Source organism: Dromiciops gliroides, chromosome 4 (assembly GCF_019393635.1).
Source record: "Dromiciops gliroides isolate mDroGli1 chromosome 4, mDroGli1.pri, whole genome shotgun sequence".
NCBI lineage: Eukaryota > Metazoa > Chordata > Mammalia > Microbiotheria > Microbiotheriidae > Dromiciops > Dromiciops gliroides.
In genome coordinates this window covers 106,351,245-106,376,907 of record NC_057864.1, presented here as the reverse complement: position 1 = coordinate 106,376,907, position 25,663 = coordinate 106,351,245, and the positions used below count along the sequence as shown (strand labels likewise).

Genomic DNA, 25,663 nt, shown 5'->3' with positions numbered 1-25,663 from the left:
GAGACAGAGACAAAGAGACAGAGAAACAGATAGAGGGACAGACAGAAAAACAGGGAGAGAGAGAGAGAGAGAGACAAGGAAGGAAAGAAGGGATGGAGGAGAGAGGCTGGCCACAGGGGTAGAGGGTACTTGCAGTGTATTAAGTCTATGGGTGAAATGTACTTTCAAAATGAAGATGGCATGGTAGAGAAAGTTCAAAGAGTGACAGGAAGCTTAGGAGAAATATAAGAGCTATGTTCAACTATTTTAAGTGCTGCCACGTGGAAGAGGGATTGCACTTGTTCTCTTTGGCCCCTCAGAAGGCAGAACTACAAAGCTATGAGGAAGCAGATTTTGGTTTACTATAAACAAGAACTTTCTTAACAATTAAAGTTGTCCAGCAATGAAATGGGCTATCTGGGGAGGTAGAAAGGTGGATGTATTCAGAAAGAAGATGGACAAATACTGGTCAGGATGCTGTTAAAAGGGTTCCCTCATTGAGTGGGAGGTTGGACTAGATGAACTCTAAGTCTCCACCCCAATCTAAGATTTTATTATTCTTTGGAGTGAAAATATAGTTTAATAAACAGATGGTTGGGCAGCAGTTGGCCCAAATCAAAGAATAGGATTCTATAGGATTTTGAAATTAACCTTGCTAATTCTAGTTGACTTTCAGGATCATCTAGCCTACTTCTTTTCACAAGCATTTTTTCTCTCAAGAATAAAGGCAAAGGGGCAGCTAGGTGGTGCAGTGGATAGAGGACTGACCCTGGAGTCAGGAGTACCTGAGTTCAAATCTGGCCTCAGACACTTGACACTTACTAGCTGTGTGACCCTGGGCAAGTCACTTAACCCCCATTGCCCCACAAAAAAACCAAAACAAAACAAAAAAAAGAATGAAGGCAGAGATGAGAAGAGTATTTCAATTGGCCAGTTGTCATAAAGATAAACAATAGAGACAGAACATCTTGTATAATTGTTTGAGTAATATCTGGGGAAGAGTGATGAGGGACTGATGCTTTCAAGCATCATGGGAGTGAGGGGGGGAGGGATGTGCTTTATTGACGATAAAATCTAAGATTTCTGAGAAGCTGGAATTGTGCCAATCATTGTCAGGGCAAGCTCATTCCCCATATCTATTAGTCAGCTAGATGGGCTGATAGATTTGCTATAGCTTGTGCAGTACACGTCTCCTCCACCTGGTGGAGGAGAGCTAGGGAGCAACAGCTAAGCCTGTGGAATGCAGGTCAATTGACTTCTTACTTCCTTAGAACTCTTTGAATAGGAGGTAGAGAAACCTGTCTACATGGGGATAAGGATCTCTGCCAGTATCTTGACTGCTGAACTGGAGTTAATTTTTGCCAAAGGTAAGTTGAGGATTCATGAGCATGAATAAGCAGCCTTTACTGAGAAATAGGGTTCCCAGAACGAAGCCAACTTATTGTTTCAGTACACCTTCCCCCACCACATCCAGCAAATGTGTGCTGTGATCTGCTTCTATAAGAAAAGACAAGGAAATCCTGCAACCAAATCCATGTGCCCCTTTTCATCTCTGATATGGAGTTATCCAAGACTGGCTGGGGCCCTAGATGGTTGGACTCCATTGCCAGCACCACTCTACATGTGCTGTGTGACCTGGAATGCTTCACATATTATCTCTTGTGATTAGAGAGAAGCCCCTGAGATCTACCCATGTTTGTAGTGTCAGATGTCAGGATCTAACAAATGAGAATTGCACCATCAAACAAAACAGAAGATGATAAACTCTTAAGTGAGATACAAGAAAAGTACCCTGCCGGTTCACAAGAAGAAAGGATAGTTTCCAAGGAACTGATAAACTAATCTCTGATCAGGCAAGGCATGGGTCAAAAGGTGCACAATGGTTAATGATGACGTCTTCTTCCTAGATAACCAACTATTGCTTAATTTTTAAAAAAATTATTAGTTATTAAATGAATGAATGAATGATTATTAGACACACATGACTTTTATTAAATTTCTCTGACTCTTTGGCATACCCTTTACTAGACTATAAGCAGTGTGAGGACAGAAACGTTGTCTTTTCTCAATTTTTTTGGTCACCCTCGGCTCTTAAAACAGCCCTCTGCCCATGAGGATTTAATTATTTCTTTTACTAGAATTTTTATAGGCTCCTTGAATGCCTTAACAGCCTTCATAAATTTCTCTATCTTTAGCTAGACTGGTCTTTGGAAAGTAGGAAGCTTATTAGACAACGTTCATAAATTTCTATGGCCAACAAGAACTCCATCATCTGGTTGTTCAGCCTTTTGTTACAAAACCTCCAAATTTAGCTTGAATAACAAGCACAAAAATCTATCATTAGGTTTACATTCAAAGTTGTTCCAGTTTGGTAGGATGTAGGGGAAGTTTTGTGAAATTCTTCAACAACAGTAGTTCCTCAAAGTGCAGACCACACATCTTTTGGGGTCCCAAGACATTGCTAGGGGTTGGTGAGGTCAAAATTATTTTCATTAAAATGCTATTCTTCCCCTTTCCAACTATATATCTGTATGAGGCCAGATCTTCAACCAAAATATATCACAACCAATTGAATGCAGAAGCAGGAGAATCTAACTATCTTCTGAAAAAATATGTAACAGTATCACTTTTCTCACTAATTTCTTTTTCTGTCTTGGAAAAGTTACTTTTCATTAAAATTTTATTTATGTTAATATGTAGTGAGTTTATTTTGTTATTTTTAAGTGAATTAATTAATATCTTTAAATGTATCAGTTTTAATTTCTAATATATTAAATATTGATATAACCCACATAAACAGAAGATTTGGGGGTCCTTAATAATTTTTAGGAGTATAAAGGAGTTTTGAGAGCAAAAAGCTTAATACCAGAACCTTCTACTCTTAGGATTTCATCATGCAGTTCTCAGCTTCAGTTTCTTTTAGTCCTCTCTGCTGGCGAAAGACTGCCTGCCACCCCCAAAGTCGAAATCATGGTCATCTTGGAGGTCTTAAAACTCGTGAGGAAAAAGAAAGAATTTATTCCTTTGCTCACATTTGTGGATATTGCTGGATGTGGAGCAGCTTACATGTCCGTGTATTCCCTTTTGAAATCTGATGTGATTGTTGACAGATGGAACAATCCAGAACCATGGAATAATGTGAATCCTTCCCAGCCTCAAAAGCTGGTCACAATTAAGCAAAAGTGGGAACCTGTTGAGGAGCTGCAGGCTGTCAAAAACTTTGCTAAATGAAGAGTCCTACCAAGCAGAAACATCTCTGTGCACACTAGGCTACTGAAACCAGCATGCAGAAGTGCTTCTGCTACATTTTTAGGGGCTTCCTGCATTTTGGGGCAAACTGAGGATATCCATCCGCACATTCCAAAAATAAAATTTTCATATTTGCTGAAAAAAAAATATTTCATCATGGCAGGTGATGGGGATGGGTGTAAGGGAGGTGACACTGGGTTCTTAAAGACCTGGCCAATGGAGCACTGCATGTGGATAATCCTACCAAAATGGAAAAGTTTTGAGTATAAGCCAAACAATAGATTATTTGTCTGTTAACCAAGAACTAGACAAGTTAAATGTGGAGAACTTCATCTCCAGAAGGCTGGCCACAAAAGGTGAAGTTGTTTGGGCCACATTAATTCATGAACATTATCTACTAAAGATACCTGCTTTCTAAGGGCCTTCTAACTCTTTTTTTTTTTTTTTTTGGTGGGGCAATGAAAGTTAAGTGACTTGCCCTGGGTCACATGGCTAGTAAGTGTCAAGTGTCTGAGGCTGGATTTAAACTCAGGTCCTGAATTCACTGAGCCACCTAGCTTTCCCCTAGTCTAACTCAATATAGAGAATCTCATCATAAGTGGTCTATTTGATGAGAAATACTATGGCTATGCCAACCTACATTTAAAATAAAGAAAAATACAAATGACTTCTGTTTCCATATCAAAGCTGGCACTCTGGTAGAGAGAAAGGCAGAATCAAAGAATCTTTAATCCCATTTGATAAATACTAGGGGGCAGTAGGTGATACAGTAGAGAGAATGCTGGGCCTTGAGTCATAAAGACTCATCTTCCTGAGTTCAAATCTGGCCACAAACACTTACTAGCTGTGTGGCCCTGAGCAAGTCACTTAACCTTGTTTGCCTCAGTTTCTTCATCTGTGAAATGAGCTGGAGAAGAAAATGGCAAATCACTCCAGTATCTCTGACAAGAAAACCCCAAATGGGGTCATAAAGAGTCAGATATGACTGAAAAATGACTGAACAACAATTAACTATTAACCTGCATGTTGGTAATCTAAATGTGAGATCTTTCCCCAGTGATCATAGCAATCTTGACATTCTCTCTGCAAGCAAAATCAGAAGCAGAGAGATGTAAGTTCAGAAAAGAAATTTGGCTGGTTATGTATCTTGAAGGACTAGTCCATGTGATCCATTGCTTTCCATGTGATGATAAAAGGCCCAGACATTCTAACTATAAATGAAATCAGAAGCAGAGTGATTAATGGCTAAAAATGAAGGTGGGCTGATCATATAGAGTGAAGGATGTTCCACTGGCATGCATCTGATATCTAGCATTCTAGACACTGTAGGTAGCATACCACATAGAATGCTGGACTTGGAGTCAGGAAAGTCTGAATTCAAGTCCAGCCTCAAATACTTAAGAGCTGTGTGATCCTGGACAAGTCAATTAACCATCATTTGTCTCCACTTCCTCATCTATAAAATGGGGATAATAAGAGAAATTACAAAAAAGTTGGATACAACTGAAAAACAAGTAAAAACCTCACAGAATTGTTTGTTGTAGGAATCATAGGGCATAACATGTATGAAGAACTTTGCAAACTTTAAAACACTATATAAATGTTAGCTATTGTTATTATTATTATTATAGTATTATTATTATTAAATGAAATCAGAAGCAGAATTATGTATGATTAGAAAAGATGGTGGGCTTATCATATAAAGAAGGATAATCAATAGAGAGCTAACATACTCCACTGGTCATCCTGCAGTGTCAAGTGATCTAGAGGAATGGACCCAACACACTGGATCTGCACACAATCCCCTGTAGAGGATTTATACAAGGAATCTCAATGGAGAAAGAAGTCTAAATGCTATCATTCCTTTCCCACCAGGCAGAGCACTCAGATTAATGAGACCCCAACTCCATCATCATATCAAAATTTGTGAAATGTGTTTTGATGCCACAATGTCTTCTATTTGCTGACCAACACATCTTGGGGCCCCTTGCCGCTGGTATGCACTCTGGGAGAATAGATTCAGAAACAGACCTAATAAAATCAATCCATTGCATGTTTTTAAAAGTATGTGTTGTTTTCAAAGGAAAATAGAGGCATTGTCTTCCTTTTTGTGTAATCACCCAACTCTAATCATTTCTGTTTATGCAAACCAGATGTCTCTGTATCTCATTGTAGCATGCCCCCCTCTTGGATAGGAGCTCACATCCAGCTGCTTGTGCACACATTTTAATACTAGTCTCTTCCCCATCTATTTGTCCTAGATATAGCTTGTTTTTGTTGTGTTTTGTTTTTGCTATTTAACATATGCATTTTATTTTATTTTTATTAAAGTATTTTATTAATTTTCCAGTTACATATAAGGATAATTTTCAATATTTGTTTTCACAGGATTTTTAGTTCCAAATTTTCCCCCACCCTCCCTTCCTTCCCTTCTCCCCAAGATGGAAAGCAGTCTGATATAGGTTGTATATGTACAATCACATTAAACATATTTCTACATTAGTCATCTTCTGAAAGAAGAATCAGAGCACAAGGGGAAACTCTCAAAAAAGAAGGTGAAAAAACAGTCCAAAAGTAGAAACAGTATGGTTCAATCTGGATTCATAATTCACAGTTCTTTTTTTCTGGATGTTGAGGACATTTTCTATCATGAGTTCTTTGAAACTGTTTTGGATCATTGCACTGCTGAGAAGAGCCAAATCTATCCCCACTATTCATCACACAATGTTGCTGTTACTGTGTACAATGTTCTCCTGGTTCTTCTCCTCTCAGTCAGCATCAGTTCATGTAAGTCCTTCCAGGTTTCTCTGAACTCCTCCTGTTCATCATTTCTTACAGCACAGTAGTATTCCATTATATTCATATACCACAACTTGTTTAGCCATTCCCCTATTGATGGGCATTCCTTTGATTTCCAATTCTTTGCCACCACAAAGAGAGCTGCTATAAGTATATTTGTACACATAGGCCCCTTTCCTTCTTCTGTGATCTCTTTGGGATACAGACCTAGCAGTGGTACCACTGGGTCAAAGGGTATGAACAGTCCCATAGCCCTTTGTGAATAGTTCCAAAGATTGTTTTTGTTTATGTGGGTTTGCTTATGGTCTTCCCCTATTAGACTATGAGCTCCTTGAGGCAGAGACTGTCTTTTGCCTTTCTTTATATCCCCAGCACTTTTCAGGGTCCATCATGTAGTAGGTGTTTAATAAATGCTTAATAACTGACTGACAGACAAGGAAGTATGAGCAGCAGGTCAGACATGGTCAGTGGCAATTTGTCTAGAGAAGAGGCCAAGTTGTCTCCCTAGGATGGGACAATAGGTACAGTTTGACACAGATGATACTGCTGGACCTGGAGTCAGGAAGACCTGGGTTCAAAACCCGCCTCTGACACTAACTGGCTGTGTGACCCTGGGCAAGTCACTTAACCTCTCCAGGGCTCAGTTTCCTCAGTTGACTTTGTTTGGGGGTGGTGGGGCAATGAGGGTTAAGTGACTTGCCCAGGGTCACACAGCTAGTAAGTGTCAAGTGTCCGAGGCCAGATTTGAACTCAGGTCCTCCTGAATCCAGGGCTGGTGCTTTATCCACTGTGCCACCTAACTGTGTCCCAATTAACTTCTAATATCCCTTATAGTTCTAAATATGTTATTTTGTTGTTCAGTTGTTTTTCAGTTGTGTCTGACTCTTCAGGACCCCATTTGGGGTTTTCTTAACAAAGATACTGGAGTGGTTTGCCATTTCCTTCTCCAGCTCATTTTATAGATGAGGAAACTGAAGCAAACAAGGTTAAGTAACTTGCCCAGCATCATACAGCTAGGAAGTGTCCAAGGCTGGATTTGAATCCATGAAGATGAGTCTTTCTGATTCCAAGTCCGTGGCTCTCTCCACTGAACCACCTTTATGATGGACAGTCAAATGACAGGGGAATTCCTCTCCGGGATCTTAAAGTTTTCCCTCTTTCAATGCCCATATTGTTGAATCACTCTTCTGGTTGGGGAAGGGGGAGGGAGGGATCGCCTTCCTGGCCAGGAAAGCCTTAAATGCCAAACTGTGAACAGTCTCTCCCTCTGGATCAGAGAGATAGAATCTGGGTGAGTGGGAGGGAAAGACTTACTGTTCCTGGATGCATTCTAGTGGCTGCCATCACCACACCTATTAAAACTCAGTTCCATCTCAAGATTTGAGGAAGAAGGACCAGAATATATCAAGATACCTGGGTTTCCAAGGAGGTAAGAGATAGATACAGGTGTTCCTGATTCCCGACCTGAGATGGAGGAAAATGCCCTGATTCAGCCCAGAGAGCAAGGGGTAAGTGATGGCCACTCAGATGGTTTCCTTCCCAGATATTTTGGTCCACGGGCAAGAATGTTGACATACAGCAGTGTCCAGATAGTGTGGGATCATGACTTTCCCAGATCAGGCCAGCAAATCCCCTTGAGATCAGTCCTCAGGGCAGAGGTTTCAGGGGTTCAAGCCATCTCTTACTCCTATTCTTTCCCCTCACAATAACAGAGTTCTGCCAAAGGTCTTTGGGATAGAGGGATGGAGAGACAGAGGGAAGCAGAATCAGATATTCAGTGGAAAGGGTGAAAGATTTTGAATTTGAGGTTCTGGGTTCAATTCCTCACTTCCACTTAATTACTATCTCTGAGAGACTGGGCAAGTCATTAAACTGTTCTGGGGCCTCGGTTTCCTCATAAATACAATTAGATAGTGTGGTGGGCCAGATAGCTTCTGACATCTCTTCTAGCTCTAAATGTATGGTTCTAATCCCATGGATCTGGAGGGTACAAGAAGGTGCAGGTAGAGCCTCAGAATAACATCATTTGGAAAGACTTTCCAAAATGGTGTTATGGAAAGGACCTCAGTTTCTTCATATGTAAAACAGGGATAATAGTACTTATATCATCTATCTCCCAGGACAGCTAGATAGTGCTAGAACAGTGTCTTGCTCATACTTCAGTATCCCAAAGGGCCTATAATAGAAGTTGGCAACTACAGCCTTCAGTCAGGAAGACCTGAGTTGAAATTCAGCCTCAGACAATTACTAGCTGTGTGGCCCCGGGCAAGTCACTTCGCTCTGCCTCAGTTTCCTCATCTGTCAAATGAACTAGAGAAGGAATTGGCAAATCACTCCAGTATCTTTGCCAAGAAAACCTCAAATGGGATCGTGAAGAGTTGGACGTGACTGAAAGGATTGAACAACAATAGTTGAAGTTCTCTGTGGATGCAGGCTTATTTGTATCTTATATAAACCTATACCTATTTATAAATATAATATCTTCCCCATTAGAATGTAAATTACTTGAGAGCAGGGACTCTTCAATTATTCTTCATAACTGCAGAAGGGCTTAGCACAGTGCTTGGCACATAGTAAGGATGCAACTGTTCTACTCTTTAGTTACTGGTTTTAATGAGGTTTTTGTGGATGAAAATTCATCATCTTGGGGTCAACCTGAGGAAAGTGCTTTGTAGACCATAAAGCTCTAGAAATGTAAGTTATTTTCTTCTTCTCCTTCTCTTTCTCCTCTTCCTCCACTGCCTCTACTTCCTCCTTGTCATCTCTAACAAATACTAATAACTATAGGTTAGGGCACAGATTATATTACTAAAGACACTATTGGGGGAATGTGCACAGAGAGGTTGGATGAGGCCAATCCCTTTACTGTAAAGATGATTTCCTGTGCCCAGGCAGATCACCTGGGGGTGGGGGGGGCGGGGTAAGGCTCTCACATTTCCAACAATTCTTTACCTCCCAATGAAGAGCTTTAAACCTTGAGTATCTTCTTAGTCAGGGGTCCCCTTTCACCAAGAGAAACATGTTCCTGAAGGCCATTGCCACCCTATTTCTCTGGCAGAAAGTGTATCTGGAGGCATTCCCTCAGAGAGTTTTATCCTCCTGGACTCCACTCAAACCTGATAATTCTCAACAAGGGCTTTTGATCTCATAGTGCATCAAGCTTCCTCATTGCCCTGCCACAGGATCTCATTGCTCTCATTAAACTGAGAGATTGCTCCCAATTTGGACTTTGGAGAGTAAAAGGGCAATATAGTAAAGACACTCTGGCCCCAGCATGTGACAAGTCAGCCCTGATTGTCATAGAGAGATTAGCTGGGGTAACTGGCGGCTGGGGGTGTTGCACGGTGCGGAAGGATCCTCAAGGAATCCAGCCCCAGCCCTGGCCTTTGACGTCAGTGCAATAAGCAGCTAGGAAATCTGCTGAGCCAGACAGAACTCGAAGTGGAGAAGAGTGTAGGGTTGGAGGGAAATAGGTTGGCCCTCTAATGCTTCTCCGCTTCCATTTGAATATTGCTCAACCTGTCTTTGTCAGTACCCATGTATTATAAGTAGCACATAGACCGAGGGATATAAAGAACTTATGGTGAGCTTGATGACCTTCCTACACCTAGCCTCCCTCAGGGGTTCAAAGAGAAGGGTCGAGACAAGGAAGGGGTGGTGAGTTATGTCAGAGGACCACTCTTCAAAGTTGGCTTTTTTCTCTTCTCCCAATGTCCCTTCCTATTCCTCTTCTCTTCTCTTTCTTTCCTTCCTTCTTTCTCTCTTTCTCTTTTTCTTTCTCCTTGCTTCCTTCCTTTCTCTTTGTTTGTTTCTTCCTTCCTTCCTTCCTTCTTTCCTTTCTTTCTTTTTCTTTCTTGCTCTTGTTCTCTGTACTTCCTGTCTCCTTTGCTTATGCATTAGGTCCATCAAGAATACATATCCTGACCCCTAGCTTGTGATGGCCCTCAGACCTACAGAGAATGCCAACCCTGGTCTAGGCTGAAATAGACAGGTATTCTTCTAGAGGTTCTCCAGGCTTTTTTGTATTTCCCTATCACTTCTGTTTACTGCCTTTGGTTTAAATCATAAAGGGTCATTCAACATTGTGTTCCCAGTTCTCTTTAAATATTTATTGGGAGAACTAGAGTTGATTCAATTCGAAAAACATTAACTTAGAGACATAAAATCATAGTATGGAACCTTAGAAGTAATTAAGGCCAACCTCCTTATTTTATAATTGAGGAAACTGAGTCACAGAGAGGTTAAATGACTTGTCCCAGATCATCATTTTCTTATGTCTTGGAGATGAGCTTGGGGTCTTAATCTTATTTCATTGGTATCTTTTAATTTTATATTACCTTCAATTCCAAATATATCCCCAACCCCTCCCCTCCCCATAAAGAAAGAGGTGAAAAAACAGTTCCTCCAAAGCAACCAACATATCAGCTGTTTTGGAGAGTAAAGCAATACACCACACCTAGAGTGCCCCACCTCTGAAAAGAAGAGAGGGCAGTACATTTTTCCAATTCTTATCTAGTGCCAAGTTTGGTGACCTTGGATTTTTAAAAGCTGTGCTAATGAAAGGTGAACTCTGGCAAGCTCTACCCAGTTGTACTTCTACCCCCACAAGTATTTCTTGACGTCCTGCATACTCAACATAGTCCTGGACTCTGCAGGGACTCAAGGAAGTTTAAGATCGGGTCTCTACACTTAAGGACATTACAATCTCTATACATGAAAAGAACAAACAATAAAAAGAATCTGAGATGCTGGGTTTGAATGTTGTAGAAAGTCAGAGGAAGGGGATATCAATGTGGCTGGAACTAGACAGGAGATGCTGCAGGGAGAGGGTGGACATAACTCCTTCAGCATCCAAAGCCATAAGGAAGGAATCAAACGGGACCTGAACCCAGCAAATAGTGTGATATCTGCTTGGCCCAGGTCCCATTTTAACCTCATATGGCACAATGGCTAAGTAGAACTTGGTAAAGGCAAAATAGAAAGTTTCTCCCCAAGAGAATGAATTCCCCTCATCTAGGAGGAAATGGGTCTGACCTAGAGGGTTAGTGGGGGGAGAGGGGAAGTGTCTGGAAACATGAAAGAGTCAGCATATGCCTTCTGGATATAGAAACTGGGAGAGTATGGGAAGTCAGAAGTTCAGTGACAGCAGAGAGATTATTAATGATAATTAGGACACCAGAAAACAACTCAAGAAATATCTATTATATGCCTACATTGTGCTAGGTGCCTGGATGCAGACAAGGATGGAGTCCCTGCTCAAGGACCTTACACTCTGTGGGTAGGGGAGATAAAAACATGTAGACAGATAAATAACTATAAAGTATGTAGAAAGTAAATCCAAAGTAATTGTTGGGGAAAGAGGTAGGTGGCTCTAATATCTGTGGAAGGTCAACAAAGACCTTTCCTAGGATATAGAACCTGAGGTGAGCCTTGAAGGAAGGGAAGAGAAGAGGGAAGGTATAAAGTTTTATGAGGCATCTCCTATGTTCCAGGCACTGTGCTAAGTGCTTTACAAATATTATCTAATTTGAGTCTTACAACCACCCTGGGAGATAGGTGCTTTTATTGTCCTTATTTGGCAGGTGAAGAGACTAAGGAGGTTAAATGACTTGCCCAGGGTTACATAGCTAGAAAGTGTCTGAGGCTGGATTTGAACTCACGTCCAGTGGTCTATCCATTGCTCCACCTAGCTGCCAAGAGGTGGAATTGACTGAGATGGGAGAATATTATAGACAGGAGGGACATGGTGTCAGGTGATGAAATATCACAGGAAATAGCAGGTAGGTCAGTTTGGCTGTAACATAGAGTACATGAGTACATGTTTGCTGTTTGCTGTTGTTGTCCAACTCTTCATAACCCAATTTGGGATTTTCTTGGCAGAAATACTGGAGTGGTTTGCCATTTCCTTCTCCAGCTCATTTGACAGATGAGGAGACTGAGGCAAACAGGGTTAAGTGACTTATCCAGAGTCACACAGCGAGTAAGTGTTTGAGGCCAGATTTCAACTGAAGAAGAGGAATCTTCCTGGCTCCAGGCCTGGTTGGAAAGATAAACTGGATTCATGTTATGAAGGGATTTAAATGCCAAGCAGAGACATTTGCATTTTATCCTAGAGAAAATGGGAACCACTGAAGTTCTTGAGCAGAGGAATGACAGGTCAGATCTGTGCTTTAGGTAAATCAATTTGGCTGCTGTGTGAAAGAAGGACTGGAGAGGGCACAGAAGCAGGTAGAGCAATGCAGATGCATTACAATAGTGCAGGTGACCAAATGAGATAATGGTTGTAAAACACTTGGCAGTGTGACTGGCACATAGCAGGTGCTTAATAAATGCCTTGTCCCTTTCCCCTTACAGGTGAGCTGTGATGAGAGTGATGGGAGAGAAGGGGGCAGACGATGTTCTGAAAAGATAATTATCTTTCTGAGAGGGCTGTTCCCATTAGTTTCTTACTCCTATCAGTAGGTCAGTCGGCCAGTCAGTTTTTCAAGCAACATTTACTAAACACTGATTATGTGCTAAGCTGTGCTAAGCACAGGAGATTTAAAGGCAAAACACATCATTTCTACCCTTAAAAAGATCATGTTCTGGGGGCAGCTAGGTGGCTCAGTGGATAAAGCACTGGTCCTGGATTCAGGAGGACCTGAGTTCAAATCCAGACTCAGACACTTGACACTTACTAGCTGTGTGAGCCTGGGCAAATCACTTAACCTCCGTTGCTCTGCCCCCCCCCCCAAAAAAAAACCTCATGTTCTGATAGGAGAGACATGTAAATAAGTAGGTACTAACAAGGCATGTACACACAAATATATTTATGTGTGTGTATACAGAGAGACAGAGAAAGAAAGAAAGAAAGACATACAGAAAGATACAGAGACAGAGAAGGGGAGAAAGAGAAACAGATGGAGAGAAAGACATAGACAGAGGGAGAGAAGAAGAGAGGAGAAAGAGACAAAGAGATGGAAAATAGAAAATAACATATGACAGAGGGAAGGCACACTGAGGGTCGGTGGATACTTGATATGAATCTTAAGGAAAGCCAAAGACACAAAAAGGCAGAGAGAGAGAGAGAGAGAGAGAGAGAGAGAGAGAGAGAGAGAGAGTAGTTCAGGCTTGGGGAACAATTAGAGCAAAGGCATAAGGAAAGGAGGATGGGAAGGAACTTTTACCATCATCTAGCCAAGAGTTCTTGACTTTTTTTTAGCATCATGGACTCCTTGGGCAATCTGGTGAAACCTGTGGAGCCCTTTTTGGAATGACGTACAAAATATATAAAACAAAACACAGAGGATTACAAAAGAAACCAATTGTACCTGAAATACAGTTGTGAAAATGCAGTTGTTTTAATATAAGTTCACAGACTCCAAGTTAAGAACCCCTGATCTATTCCAACTCCATTATTTTATAGATGAGCAAAGCCCAAATTCATTCATCTGCCTCTTCTTGGGTCACATGTGCCCGCTCACATTTCCTTTGCAATGGTTTTTGCAGGGTACCTATCTCAGGGCAGGATGGAAAATGATTCCCTTCTTCGCCTTATGTTTGCTTCAAGGTGAGTAAAAGGGGTGACTCCTAGAATCCTAAAATATTCAGATTGACAAGCAAGCAAGCCCTGTGCTTCCATGCCCCACACTGTCTGTACCCAAAGCCAACCTGCCAAGCTCAAGAGGTTTCTGATGAGCACCCCAATTTTAGTCAACTCCTGGCATAGTCATAGCTTTTTCTCTGTCGTAAAGCCAGGTGGCTCCTAGCCTGTGGACATTAGAAGTGAACAAAGATCCAGGCTCGAGGCGGATAGGCATATCCCTCCCCTCCTGAGTGTTGTGAGCCACTGTCTTCAAAGGAGAAATTCACATTATAACCAACTTCTGTATGATCCATTTTGGAAGAGTTTTAGGCCCTTCTCTCTTCCTCTGGTTAAAATAGACCTTCACAAATTTGTTTTGACTATGCACATCTGTTACAAGAGTTCCTTTTTCTTTTCTTTTCCCCCAGTGGAGGTGTGTATGGGAGGAAGAGGAACGGCTTAAAATTGTAATTTAATTTTAAAACATTTTTATTTAAAAAAATAGAACTCATCTACTCCCCACCCCCATCTCTTCCAACAGATACTAGTGCTTTTAAAGGTCCAAGACTGGTCGGAGTCCCTGGGGGAACGGTCACTATCGAGTGCCATTACACCCCTACACCTGTCAACAAGCACCAGAGGAAATATTGGTGTCGCCTGTACCCCCCTCAGAGGGTCTGCCACACCGTCATCTCCACCAACCTCTTCATCAGTCGGCAGTACCAGGGCCGAGTGACCCTTTCGGACTTCCCCAGACAGGGCCTGTTTGTAGTGACCTTGACCCAGGTGGTACCTGAAGATGCAGGGCACTATCGCTGTGGCATCGGACCTAGAACAGATAAGCTCTTCATCAGCATGAATCTGACCGTCTCTACAGGTACAGGCTTATGCTTCCTAGTGAAAACAGGCAGAATTCAGTGGGGAAAGCGCTGGGGTTAGAAACAGCAATTAGACTCAAATGCTGATACTACCTCTGTGAGTGTGCCCGAGGCACTTCATCCCTGTGAGCCCTACTTTCCTCGTTCACAAAATGAGGAGATCGGCCTGTAAACTCTCTATGGTCCCTTCCAGCTCTGCTTCTGTGATATAGAGCGCAGTTAATTCCATTGCAACAATACCATAAATATGACAGACATTCTTCTTGAAATGTGGCCTATAAAAGCTTAAATTAGGCGAGTGGGCAGAGAAGAGATTCTATTGGTCAGGAAATCCTCCTCCTTTTCAGAATCTCCCCTCCTCTTACCTGGGGAATTCTCCTGGGTTTCTCCAGCAACTGTGTTCTGATTGGCCAGATTCTCTGCTCTTTAACAATTAGAATATGGAGATGTTCCCCAGGAACAGGGAGGAGGGGGCCCAACACCTCCACGAGCCACGTGACAGCAACGTATGACTTTACACCTCTTTTGTTTACAAAGTATTAACCAGGGTGGGTGGGATGACGTTGTATGGGCTGTACCTGCAGAAAGGAGGGAAGGCTTAAGAAGGAGTGAAGAGGGGCAGCTAGGTGGCGCAGTGGATAGAGCACTGGCCCTGGAGTCAGGAGTACCTGGGTTCAAATTCCGCCTCAGACACTTAACACTTACTAGCTGTGTGACCCTGGGCAAGTCACTTAATCCCCATTGCCCCGCAAAAAAAAAAAAAAGGAGTGAAGAGGGGTGTGAGGTGTCCTTAAGACCCCCGGTTAAGGTGAGGCAGTGGCATCTGGGGGATAGTGAGTGCCTAAAGTGGGTGTGTAGTGAAGCAGGAAGGATCTAAGTGGTGTATTAGGTGAGGCTTCTGAGAATACAATGCCAGGAAAAAATTAGTCCTTCCAGATGAACTTGTAGGCTTCTTTTGACCAGACAATGGGAGCTCTATAACCCAATACGTTTCTTTTTTTTGGTCTCCTCTGGCAATGCTCCCCTCCAGTAAACTGACTCAGCTGAGGTGCTTGGCATATCTATTTTTCTGTTCTTTTAAAATTTTTAATTATCCACTTCTCTGATATATATGTATATAGATACAGAGAGAGATATATCCATATATCCACATACATGTACACACACACACACACACACACACACATACACACACACACACTATGCCTGACGTGGAATGGGAGATCAGGTCTTCCTGACTTCAAATCCAGTGCTTTCTCCATTTTATGCTGCCTTCTCTCAGATTGGCATCATGGAATCTGAGATTCAGCAGTGGCAATTTAGTCCAACCCATACACCAAAGACAGCTATAGGTGGTACAGGGCAGAGCACTGGACTCACCATGACACTATAAGTAAACATCATAGTCTTCACAGATCAGGAAACCAAGACTCAGTGACTGGTCCATGGTCACACACCAGTAAACGTCAGAACCTGGGCACAAGCTCAGGTGTTTGAACTCCAAGCCCAACTTTCTTTTCCCTACACCCCAGTTTCCTCTTGAGTCTCTCGGTTATTCATAATGTGAGTAGTAGTTTTCTTTCATCTAGAGCTTTCTTTCCAACAGCTAAAAGCTGCTGACCTAAGGAAATGGGAATTTTGAAGGAGTGGTTGGGGGAAGAAAGGGGGATAGTGTTGAAGAGAAGGGTGTTTCTTGGACAGGGAGGCCTGAACTGTTGGCTCTGGGAAGCCAGAGAATAGTATATGGGCAGTGCATAATTGGGAATAAAGGGAACCCTGGAAAATGGGACCAAGGAATAGAAAGAGGAGATGGCTGCCCACTTCCTACTTTTGTCTTGGTCTGCCCTCAACTAGAGATAGTATTGCTGTTTCCTTAGATTTGTATTTTAACCAACATGCCTTTTTATGTAAGTAATCCTTAGCTTGATTGTGACCAGTTTAACAACTTCCAGACAAATTAATGTAGCGTCTTTACAAATGCAAATACAAACATTGTCATTAATTAACCTATGTTCTTTCCCAACATTTAAAACCAACCATTCTTTAGATTCTGCTATGCTCACAATTCCCCCAAGCATCATCCCCATGACAGCTCTGGCTACCAGAGGCCAGATGATGGAAACTCTTGGTACATCAACTTCATTTATAGGTAGACAGGAACTTAACACAACCCTACTTGCAGAGGGATGGGAGACAAGAACCAGCAGAAAAGATACCACTCCAGCTGAAGTCACCCAGGCACCAAGAACTACTGGAGCAACAACTACAGTTACAGGTGGATGGGACCTTGACACAACCCTACTTGCAGAGGGATGGGAGACAAGAACCAGCAGAAGAGACACCACTGCAACAGACATCACCCGGGCACCAGAAAGAACCAGAGAAACAGCCCCAGTTATAGGTGGGCAGGTTCCAAAAACTATCAAAACAACAGCTTCAGCTCCAGGCAGTCAGGTCTTTGATGTAACCCTGGTTATAAAAGGACAGGGGGTAGGAATTTGCAGAGGAGACATAACTGCAACCAGAGTCACCAAGGCCTCAGGGACTATTGCAACAATCACCTCAGCTGTGGGTACACAAAGTCCAGGAACTCTTGAAGAAACAACTCCAGCTGCTGGCAGACAGGACCTTGACACAAGTCTGGTGGCAAAAGGACAGGGGGCAGAAATTAGTAGAGATCTAACCCTGACTCGAGTCACTCAGCAACCAGCACAAGCTTCAAGCAAAAGTATACAGGCTCCAGGAGTAGTTAGATTAACAATGTCAAGTACTGCTGACTGGCTTCTGGAAACCACAAGAGCTGCAGATCCAGTTCTAGGACAGATTTCCGGAGCCAAAGTAACATCAAACTTAAGGGAAGGAGATTTGGTCTTGGGAACTAGGGCTGTGACAAAGACAATTGTAGGAACCGTTAAAGAAAGGCGATCGACCATCAGGACCACAAATAGGCTAACTAAGGAAACTGTGAACACTAGGATGCCTCAGATTACCACCAGAAACATCCCGGGAACCGTCAGATCTTTAACAATGGCCAAAGATGTTCTCAGAGAAGTAACTCCAGGTACAGATCAGTACACTCAGGGGATCATCAGAGCTACAACCCCAGATGAAGATGTAGGTGCTTGGTTCTCAAGAACCATTAGAAAACGGAAAACTTCAGCTTTAGGAGGAACAACTACTATTGGTAGAGAGAGTCATTCCGAGGAACCACTGCGAAGAATCCCAGGAGCAACGCTCCTGATTCCTCCCAGCAACAAGCCCTTCCTGGATAAGTAAGAGCCTATACCTGTCTTTCCTCCAGAGGTACCACTCTGGTCACTCTGGCACCTTAGGGCAGTTTTCTGGGTCCTTCTTCATCTTTGCCCACTTATCCTAAAATTGGACTTAGAATTGATGAGAAGTCCACTGGATTTATTATCCTTTTCTTCTCCCCTTTTCTCAGTCCACTAACTTAGAGATAAGGACAACAGAAATGACAATGTTTCACCTCTGTCACTTCCTCCCCCCACCCCTTCAGATGCCTCAGTTGAGAGATTATCTGTGCCAGAAAACTTCCTTCTTTTTCCTTCTTTCCTACTTTCTTTTCTTCTTTCTTTCTTTTTTCCTTCCTTCCTTTCTTTTTTTCTTTCTTTTTTTCCTTGCTTTCCCTCTCTTTCTCCCTCCTTTTTTCTGCCTTCTTTTCTTCCTACCTTCCTTTCCTTCAACCTTCCTTCCCTTCTTCCTTCCTTCTTTCCTTCCCTCATACATTCCTTCCTTTCTTTCCTTCCTCCCTTCCTTTCTCATAGTTTAATTAGAGAGTTGGATCATAAAATGAGAGAGCCAAAGGGGACCAGTGAAAATATTTAATCCAAAGCCCTTATTTTGGAGTTATAGACAGAGACCCAGAGAGGTATAGTATGTTGCCCAAGGTCACACACTTAGTAATTTTATGTCTGAGAAAGGACAAGAACATATCTTGAGTTCCTAATCCAGTAATGTTTCTGATACATAACACAACTTTTCTTCCAGGCTGTGGCTGGACCACCTTGTGTCCATAGAGGTCCTCACACAGCATGGTATGGGAGAAAGAGCCCTAGGCTGTCTCTTGAGAAGCCTGAGTTACTCTAGTCCTGGCTCTGTGACTTAAAGCTATGTGACCTTAGGCAATTGACTTTACCCCTCAGTGCCTTAGTTTCTTCCTTTGTAAAATGAAGGAGTTGGGCTAGATTGTCTACAAGATCTTTTCCACCTCTAAGTTCTAGGATGCTCTGATTATAAGCAAGGTCCTTCTTGGATTCTCCCCATTTCCTACCCTTCCTCAGCCCTTCCTCCTCCTTTCTTCCCCAGTTCATCTCTAGATCAGAGGCGTGTCTCCCAGATCTTGATCATTTTATCTACAGTGTTGCTCCCATTTGTTCTCCTGGTTCTGCTGCTCCTGCTAAGGAAGCTTCGAAAGAGGATCTGTAAGTCAGTGGGTTCCAGGGTGTGGGGAATGGCAATTCTTTATATCCTTTTTTGATGCTACAAGGGGTGCAGTTATGTCTAGTGGTAGGGTAATAGACTGGGTGGATGAGTTAGGGTAGGAGACCAGAGATCTAGACAAAGCACTGCCCTTATACTTTCTGTATGCCTCTAGACAAGTTACTTCCCTATCCGGGTCTCAGTTTATCTATATAATGAGCACAATCATCCCAGTCCCTGCTTCTCAGGACTAACAATGCTAAAGATGAAGATCTTTGGAAGATCATAAGAATCTTAAGATTTAGAGCTTGAAGGAAATTTAGAAATCATCTACTCCGAGTTCCTCATTTTACAGGTGAGGAAACTGGAAATAAGAGGGGAATTTGCTTTCCAAGGTTATACAGGTAAGAGGTCACAGAGCTGGGATTCGGACTTCAGCCTGCCAACTCTATTGGCAAGTTTGTGCTCACAAAAATGACTTGAAGGTCCTTCCCCCTACTTCTTTGCAGAGTTGGAGGGGGTGGTCTATGAGTGTGAAACACTGTACAGATTGTCAGACATTTCCAGGGTAATGATAGATTTGCTCATTTTTTTTCTCTTATTTTTCTTTTAAAAAAGGATTTATTTGTTATAAGGGATGGCTCCTCTGGGAGAAGGATATGGGGGTAATTTAGGCAATGTAAAAACAAAATTCATCTATAACATTTTTTAAAAGGTGTCCTGGGGCAGCTAGGTGGCACAGTGGATAGAGCACTGGCCCTGGAGTCAGGAGTACCTGAGTTCAAATCCGGCCTCAGACACTTAACACTTACTAGCTGTGTGACCCTGGGCAAGTCACTTAACCCCAATTGCCTCACTTAAAAAAAAAAAAAGGTGTCCTAAAGGAATTGCTAACTGGAAGCTGGCATGCCCTCCAAGTCACCCACACACACACACACATTCCCAAGTATATGCCTAATAGAGGAAGAGGGACAGAAAGAGAAGTCTCGCCAAGAGATGAATCAGCCAAAGACTATACATTCTGTGTGCTTGGCCTGAAATTGTTATAAACTAGGTCTCTGCCAGTCCAGGGTCCAGAGCTAAGTGTTAGTGAGCAAAGGGTTATATAGTGACTTGGGCTGGGACTGAGGCTGGTGGGAGGGGCCTAGGGTGAGGGAGGGGGGTGTCCTGAGTCCACATGCTATAGATTCCATAGTCCTAACCCTCCGCTCAAGCATTCCTTGCTGTGGGGGCCCAAACGGTTGCTTGGCGAATGATTCTTTGAGAACAAAGTATATCTTTAGGGGAAGAGATATAAGGAGAAGGAACTTTCCCATCCCAGTCACCCTCATAAAGTTTTCTGTGTCTATGCAGCTCTCCAGACACAGAAGATGCCCAGGCTTTCCCTAATCCAGCTGACCAACTTTCAAGATTTTCCTGAGAAGCTGAGCCGGGAAACACTACAGCCCCGGGAAGCCTAACTCCTCCACAGTCGTCCCTGTGGAAGGTGATTGGGGATCGACCCTCCTATCTGTGCCAGTCTGAGACTCTCAGAGGGAGACCTGGGACTCTCACTGTCTCCAGGGAACACAAGGACCAGGAGCTCCTGGCTGTGGATTCTACACCACCTCTTCCCTATAGTTAGGAGAGGAGGACGAAAGAGCCAGGTGAGGTCACGAGGGCTTAATTATTTTTAAATGTAGGAGGATGTTAAAAGGAAGGATGCTTCTTAGTCATTCTCCAGGATGGAAGAACAGATGAAGAGATTTGGAATTCCAGTGCGACTCCAGGAAGGACTTTCAGATTAAGAAGAATTACTGATTCCTGGGAGAAGTTACGAGGAATCTCCATCCCCAAAAAGACTTAACAATTGCGATATCTTCTTCCTCCAAATCCCCCAATTACTTTGTAATTCTCATGTGTTTTTTTTTTACTTCCAAATTTGTACTGTAGTTATTTGTATGTGTACTTTGCCTATCACTCCCAAAAGATAGATTAGAAATTCCTTCAGGCTGTCTTCTTCATCTTTGTATCACCCATAGTGCCCCAAGTATACAGTAGGTTCTCAATAAATGCATTTGTTGAATTGCATTGAATTGACTAGATCAATCTGGTATAGGATGAATTATCTCTGGGTATTCTAACTCACTGATTTCCTCCTTTTCTCGACTCCTCCAATAGTACGTGATGAAATGATCTCTGAGTATTCCAATCTTCACTGATTTCCCCCCTTTTCTCAACTTCTTCAATAGTCCTCAAACTTATGTCAGTAAAAATTTTTGAGCCTACTCCCCCATATGGGTATAATTATTTATTTCCAAATTAATGTGCATACTTCTATACTAGTAATTATGTGCATTCTAAAATTTACCAAAAAATTAAAAATTTAAAAGTATGAGATGAAGATGAATCAATATTTAGTCCTAGAGTCAATAGGGAGTTCCTAAAATTTATTAAGGGAGGAAGGAGAAATGTGTGGCATGATCAGACCTGCACTTTAGGAAAATCACTTTGACAGTTGTGCCTCATCTGGTCTGAGAATGGAAGAAGCTTGGGGGAGGGGAGAGCAGCTAAGCCAATAGCCCCAGTTGGGAGGTGATGACTGTCTGAAAAAGGGTAGTAATGGAGTGAGTTGAGAAAAGAAATAGATGGAACAGATGTATCTTACACAATACCTTTTACATAATAATTGTTCAATAAATGCTGTTGATTGGCTAATTCATTGATGGATGCAATGCCTGGAGGCAGGGAGATGGAATCAATGCTCCCAGGAGGGTGCTTCCCTGACCCCAGGTGGATTTCTGCCCTTTTGCCTGGGAGTCCCTAAATCTGACCCCAGAGGTAAATTGAGGTAGGATCTGGATAAAGGAAAAGGATTCCCTTTTCTTTAGCTTCCCCTTCCCCTCTCCTTCTTTTCCCTAGCCTCATCACTTCAGTGATTATTGGGCAGACAAAGCCCACTGATCTTCAGCCATGGTAGTCCAGGCTTAATTGGAGTCCCTGAGCTAAGTAAACTGAGCTCAGTGGTCCATCAAGCCAGCCTGGATATTTTGTCCTGGTCATAATTTTCTGGGATTTTCCTAAAAAGAAAAATCCCTGATTGAGTTGATTGGGAGGCAGGGGGATTTTTGTGGGAGAATCTCAGGATGCAAAGATTCCCCCTTCACAATGAGCCTGTTGTCCACTAATAAAGCTTTAACATCAGGGACAAATTAAGGGAGCTGGAAATAGCTCTTGTAGGTCAAAAAAGAAGGCATTAAAAAGGAAAGTATGTCTGGATTCTGTACACAGTTGTCTGACATCATGTCTGATAGAGAAACATTGCCTTCCCCTCGATCCTGCTGTAGTCATGGATCCCAGTCTGCTTTTTCTTCTTTTCTGATATATTGGTAAGTTGTTGAGAGTTCATGTAGATAAGCTGTCCTAGGGCAAGATTTCTTACCCTTTTTATGTTCTGGGCCCCTGGGATAGTCTCTTGAAGCTTACAGACTTCTCATAATAATGTTTTTTTAATATATAAAATATATGCATAGGACTAAACATGTGCTAAGTATTTTTTTTAAATATAAGACATGTCAGTAAAGTGCCATGCACATGATTAATACTCAGTCCATTGCTTTGGGATGTCATGTTTTTTCCCATCTAAGTTCAAGGATCCCCAAGGATCTCTCTCCTAGAACTGGAGGTTCATGGGGAAAGGAAGACTTCTTTCTAGTAGCCAGGGATCTAAAGACAAACGCTCCTAGGGCACTTGGTCCTGTTGGCGACCTTACATCTTCATCCACAACAGGAAATCTGGATTAAGTCCCTTTTCTATGTGGCACTGAAGCAGACACTATGCCAAGAGAATGAAGGGAGGCATAAACACACAGTCCAAAGTCAATAAAGGACAGTCATTTCATCCTGCCTGGTGGAAGCGGTGGATTGAGAGAACTGAAATGGCAAGTAACAAATAATAAGCCAGATACATTATCAAGGCACCTCATGCCTCTCCAGAATGATTTCACAAACATTCTTATTTCATTTGATGCACATAATGGGTTTTCAAGGTACAAAGGAGAAAGAGCAGGTGTTATCACTCTCATTTAACAGATAAAGAAACAGATTCCTAGGAAGGCTAAGTCACAGTTTAATTAGTGCCAGAACTGAAACTAGAACCTGGAACACCTGATTCCTACCTAGTCGGGTGTTCTTTGATACTGCACTGCTAGTGGCCCTGAACTCCTCTCTTCTGCCTCTGTCAAATGCCACCCACACTTCAAAGTCCTGTTCAAATCCAACCCTATCTCTCTGCCATCTCCAGCCCAAAGTGACTTCTTACCTTCCTTGGAACTCCCATGGCTTTTCTTTTCTTATCATTCATCTGACTCTTGCCACCCCTTGCCTAGTATTTATTCCAAGCTGTTTAGCCGAATGTGTCTTGTATAGAAGATCAAAACTAAGGGACTGTTCTACTGAGGAATAGATAAACAAATTAGAGTATATTAATTTCATGGAACAGGTGCCATAAGAAATGATGGAAGGAAACTGGAGAGACAATCTCTTAAATATTGCAGTGAGGTGAGTAGAACCAGAAGAATGATTTATAGAGCAACAATAGAAAAATAGAGAAAAACACCTTGGACAGACTTAAGAACTCCAGTCAATGCAATGAGCAACCACGGGTCCAGGGGACTGAAGATGGAGCCCACACTCTTGCCAGAGAGTCCATGGGCTCTGCTATAAGCTAACTGTGTCACCTTGAGTTTTTCCTTTCTTTAGGCTTCATTTTCCTCATTTATATAGGAAAAAAATGTAGTAGGAAAAAAATAATATCTAAGGTCCCTTTCAGCTCTGTCACATGACTATTTTAAGTGACTTGCCTAAGGTTAAGTAGTAAATTATTTGGGAAGCTGGGACTCAAAACTAGGTCTGTTCATAATCATTTCCTTAAACTAAGTTCTCTGTCCCAGATACTCCAACCATACAATCCCCCATACTACCATTTACTCCCTCACCAATTGGCCCCCATCCAAAAAAAAAAAAAAGAAGATTTAATTATTTAAATTTCTGTTCTGTTAACTTGCCAAAGTCTCTGATGTGGGGAAGACCATTGTATCAAATGTGCATCCCAATCCAATTTGCCTCTTCTCTTTCTGCATACTTCTGTACCTTCTCTGCCTTTGCAATATCTGCCTCAGCCAAAGAGAATTAACATGCAACTGTGCTATAAAACCACTGCATGTCCAAGTAGAATTGAATTTTAGGGATTGTTCATTCTTCTTAATTCTCTTTAGTAGCTATGATAAATGCATATAACTTAGAAATAAGTGCACAGTAGCTAGGTGACACAGTAGATAAAGCATTGGCCCTGGATTCAGGAGGACCTGAGTTCAAATAAGGCCTCAGACACTTGACACTTACTAGCTGTGTGAACCTGGGCAAGTCACTTAACCCTCATTGCCCCAAGCAAAAAAAAAACAAAAAAACTGCACAGTGTCTGGCACGTAGTATTTGCTTAATAAATTATCTATCTATAAATCTATGTATATGTATCCCTCCATCTCTATCTTTCTATCCTACTTCCTAATAATTAGGCAGTATCTAAAAGTAGGATGAGCTGTCAAGAGAGGTACTGGGCTACCCTTCTTTTTGTGTAACACAGAGAACAAGAGAACTTTGAGGGTGAGAAGGCAACTGAGGCATGGTGGAAAAGATGGGAGAGCCAGAAGTAGTCAGAAGAGAGTAAGAAGGGCCAAGACCAACCATGCTTCATCCTCTCCTTTCTCTTCTTCTGTACCTTCCTTCTCTCCTTTTTCCAGCTCTCTCTCCCTTTTTAAATGATTTTTTTTTTTGCAGGGCAATGGGGTTTAAGTGACTTGCCCAGGGTCACACAGCTAGTAAGTGTCTGAGGCTGGGTTTGAACTCAGGCCCTCCTGAATCCAAGGCTAGTGCCTTATCCATTGCACCACCTAGCTGCCCCCTCTCTCTCCCTTTTTAAAAAAATAATAAACATTTTTATTTAAAGTTTTGAGCTCCAAATTCTATCCCTCTTTCTCTATCTCTCCTCCCCCGTCCCTGAAGGTGGTAAGCAATCAGATGTGGGTTATACATGTGCAATTATGTAAAACATTACCATATTAGTCATTTTGTATAAGAAAACTTGAATGAAAGAAAGTGAAAAATAGCATGCTTCAGTCTGTGTTCAAGTTCTTTCTTTGGAGGTGGATAGTAAGCTTCATCATTAGTCTTTTGGGATTGTCTTGGATCATTGTATTGCTGAGAGTAGTTAAGTCATTCATAGTTCTTCATCAAACAATACTTCCAGCTCTCTTTTATGGGTTATTTCCTGCCACTGGGGTGTAAGTTCCTTGAGAGTGTTTGCTTATATTTGTATTCCCAGTACTTAGCCCAGTGCCTGAAAAAGAATATGTTCTGAATACATGCTTGTTGAGTTTACCCAATGATTCTATTCTACAGATGGAAGAAACCGAGATGGGGGGAGAGGGGTGGGTGTAAATTCTGGAATAAAGTCCAGAGCTTCTTTGGTCTCTATCTTTTTCTCAGCTGACCCAAGTGACCCAGATTGACATAGTGATATCCTCCCTTCCAGATGAACACAATTTTTCTCTTAGGGGCAGGAGAATGATGCCATGTTCCACCCTGGGACTTGGAGCCAGGTGGGATGGAGCTAGCCACCAGTCCGACATGGCCATGCAGTAGTTGCATAGGCACTAGGGTTGATGAGTGACTGAGCTTGGACCAGAATGTCTCTCTTGATCTCCCGACCCCAATT

General features: G+C 42.2%; 1 protein-coding gene across 1 annotated transcript; it reads left to right on the top strand.

Annotated features, from left to right (window-relative positions):
• Window positions 1-7,481: 7,481 nt before the first annotated feature.
• On the top strand, window positions 7,482-20,505 carry FCAMR (Fc fragment of IgA and IgM receptor). The gene is made up of 6 exons (XM_043999982.1): window positions 7,482-7,535; window positions 13,516-13,576; window positions 14,133-14,468; window positions 16,517-17,741; window positions 18,796-18,911; window positions 20,263-20,505. The coding sequence occupies exons 1-6, from the start codon at window positions 7,497-7,499 to the stop codon at window positions 20,367-20,369; spliced, it is 1,884 nt and encodes a 627-aa protein (XP_043855917.1). The 5' UTR covers window positions 7,482-7,496; the 3' UTR covers window positions 20,370-20,505.
• Window positions 20,506-25,663: the final 5,158 nt, after the last annotated feature.

What these genes read in the sequence shown, in the direction of transcription:
- FCAMR (XM_043999982.1), top strand. Translation starts at nt 7,497, where the DNA reads ATGGAGGAAAATGCCCTGATTCAGCCCAGAGAGCAAGGG. An exon ending in TTCAGCCCAGAGAGCAAGGG is followed by an intron (nt 7,536 to 13,515) that starts GTAAGTGATGGC and finishes TGGTTTTTGCAG; the next exon opens with GGTACCTATCTCAGGGCAGG. An exon ending in GAAGCTTCGAAAGAGGATCT is followed by an intron (nt 18,912 to 20,262) that starts GTAAGTCAGTGG and finishes GTGTCTATGCAG; the next exon opens with CTCTCCAGACACAGAAGATG.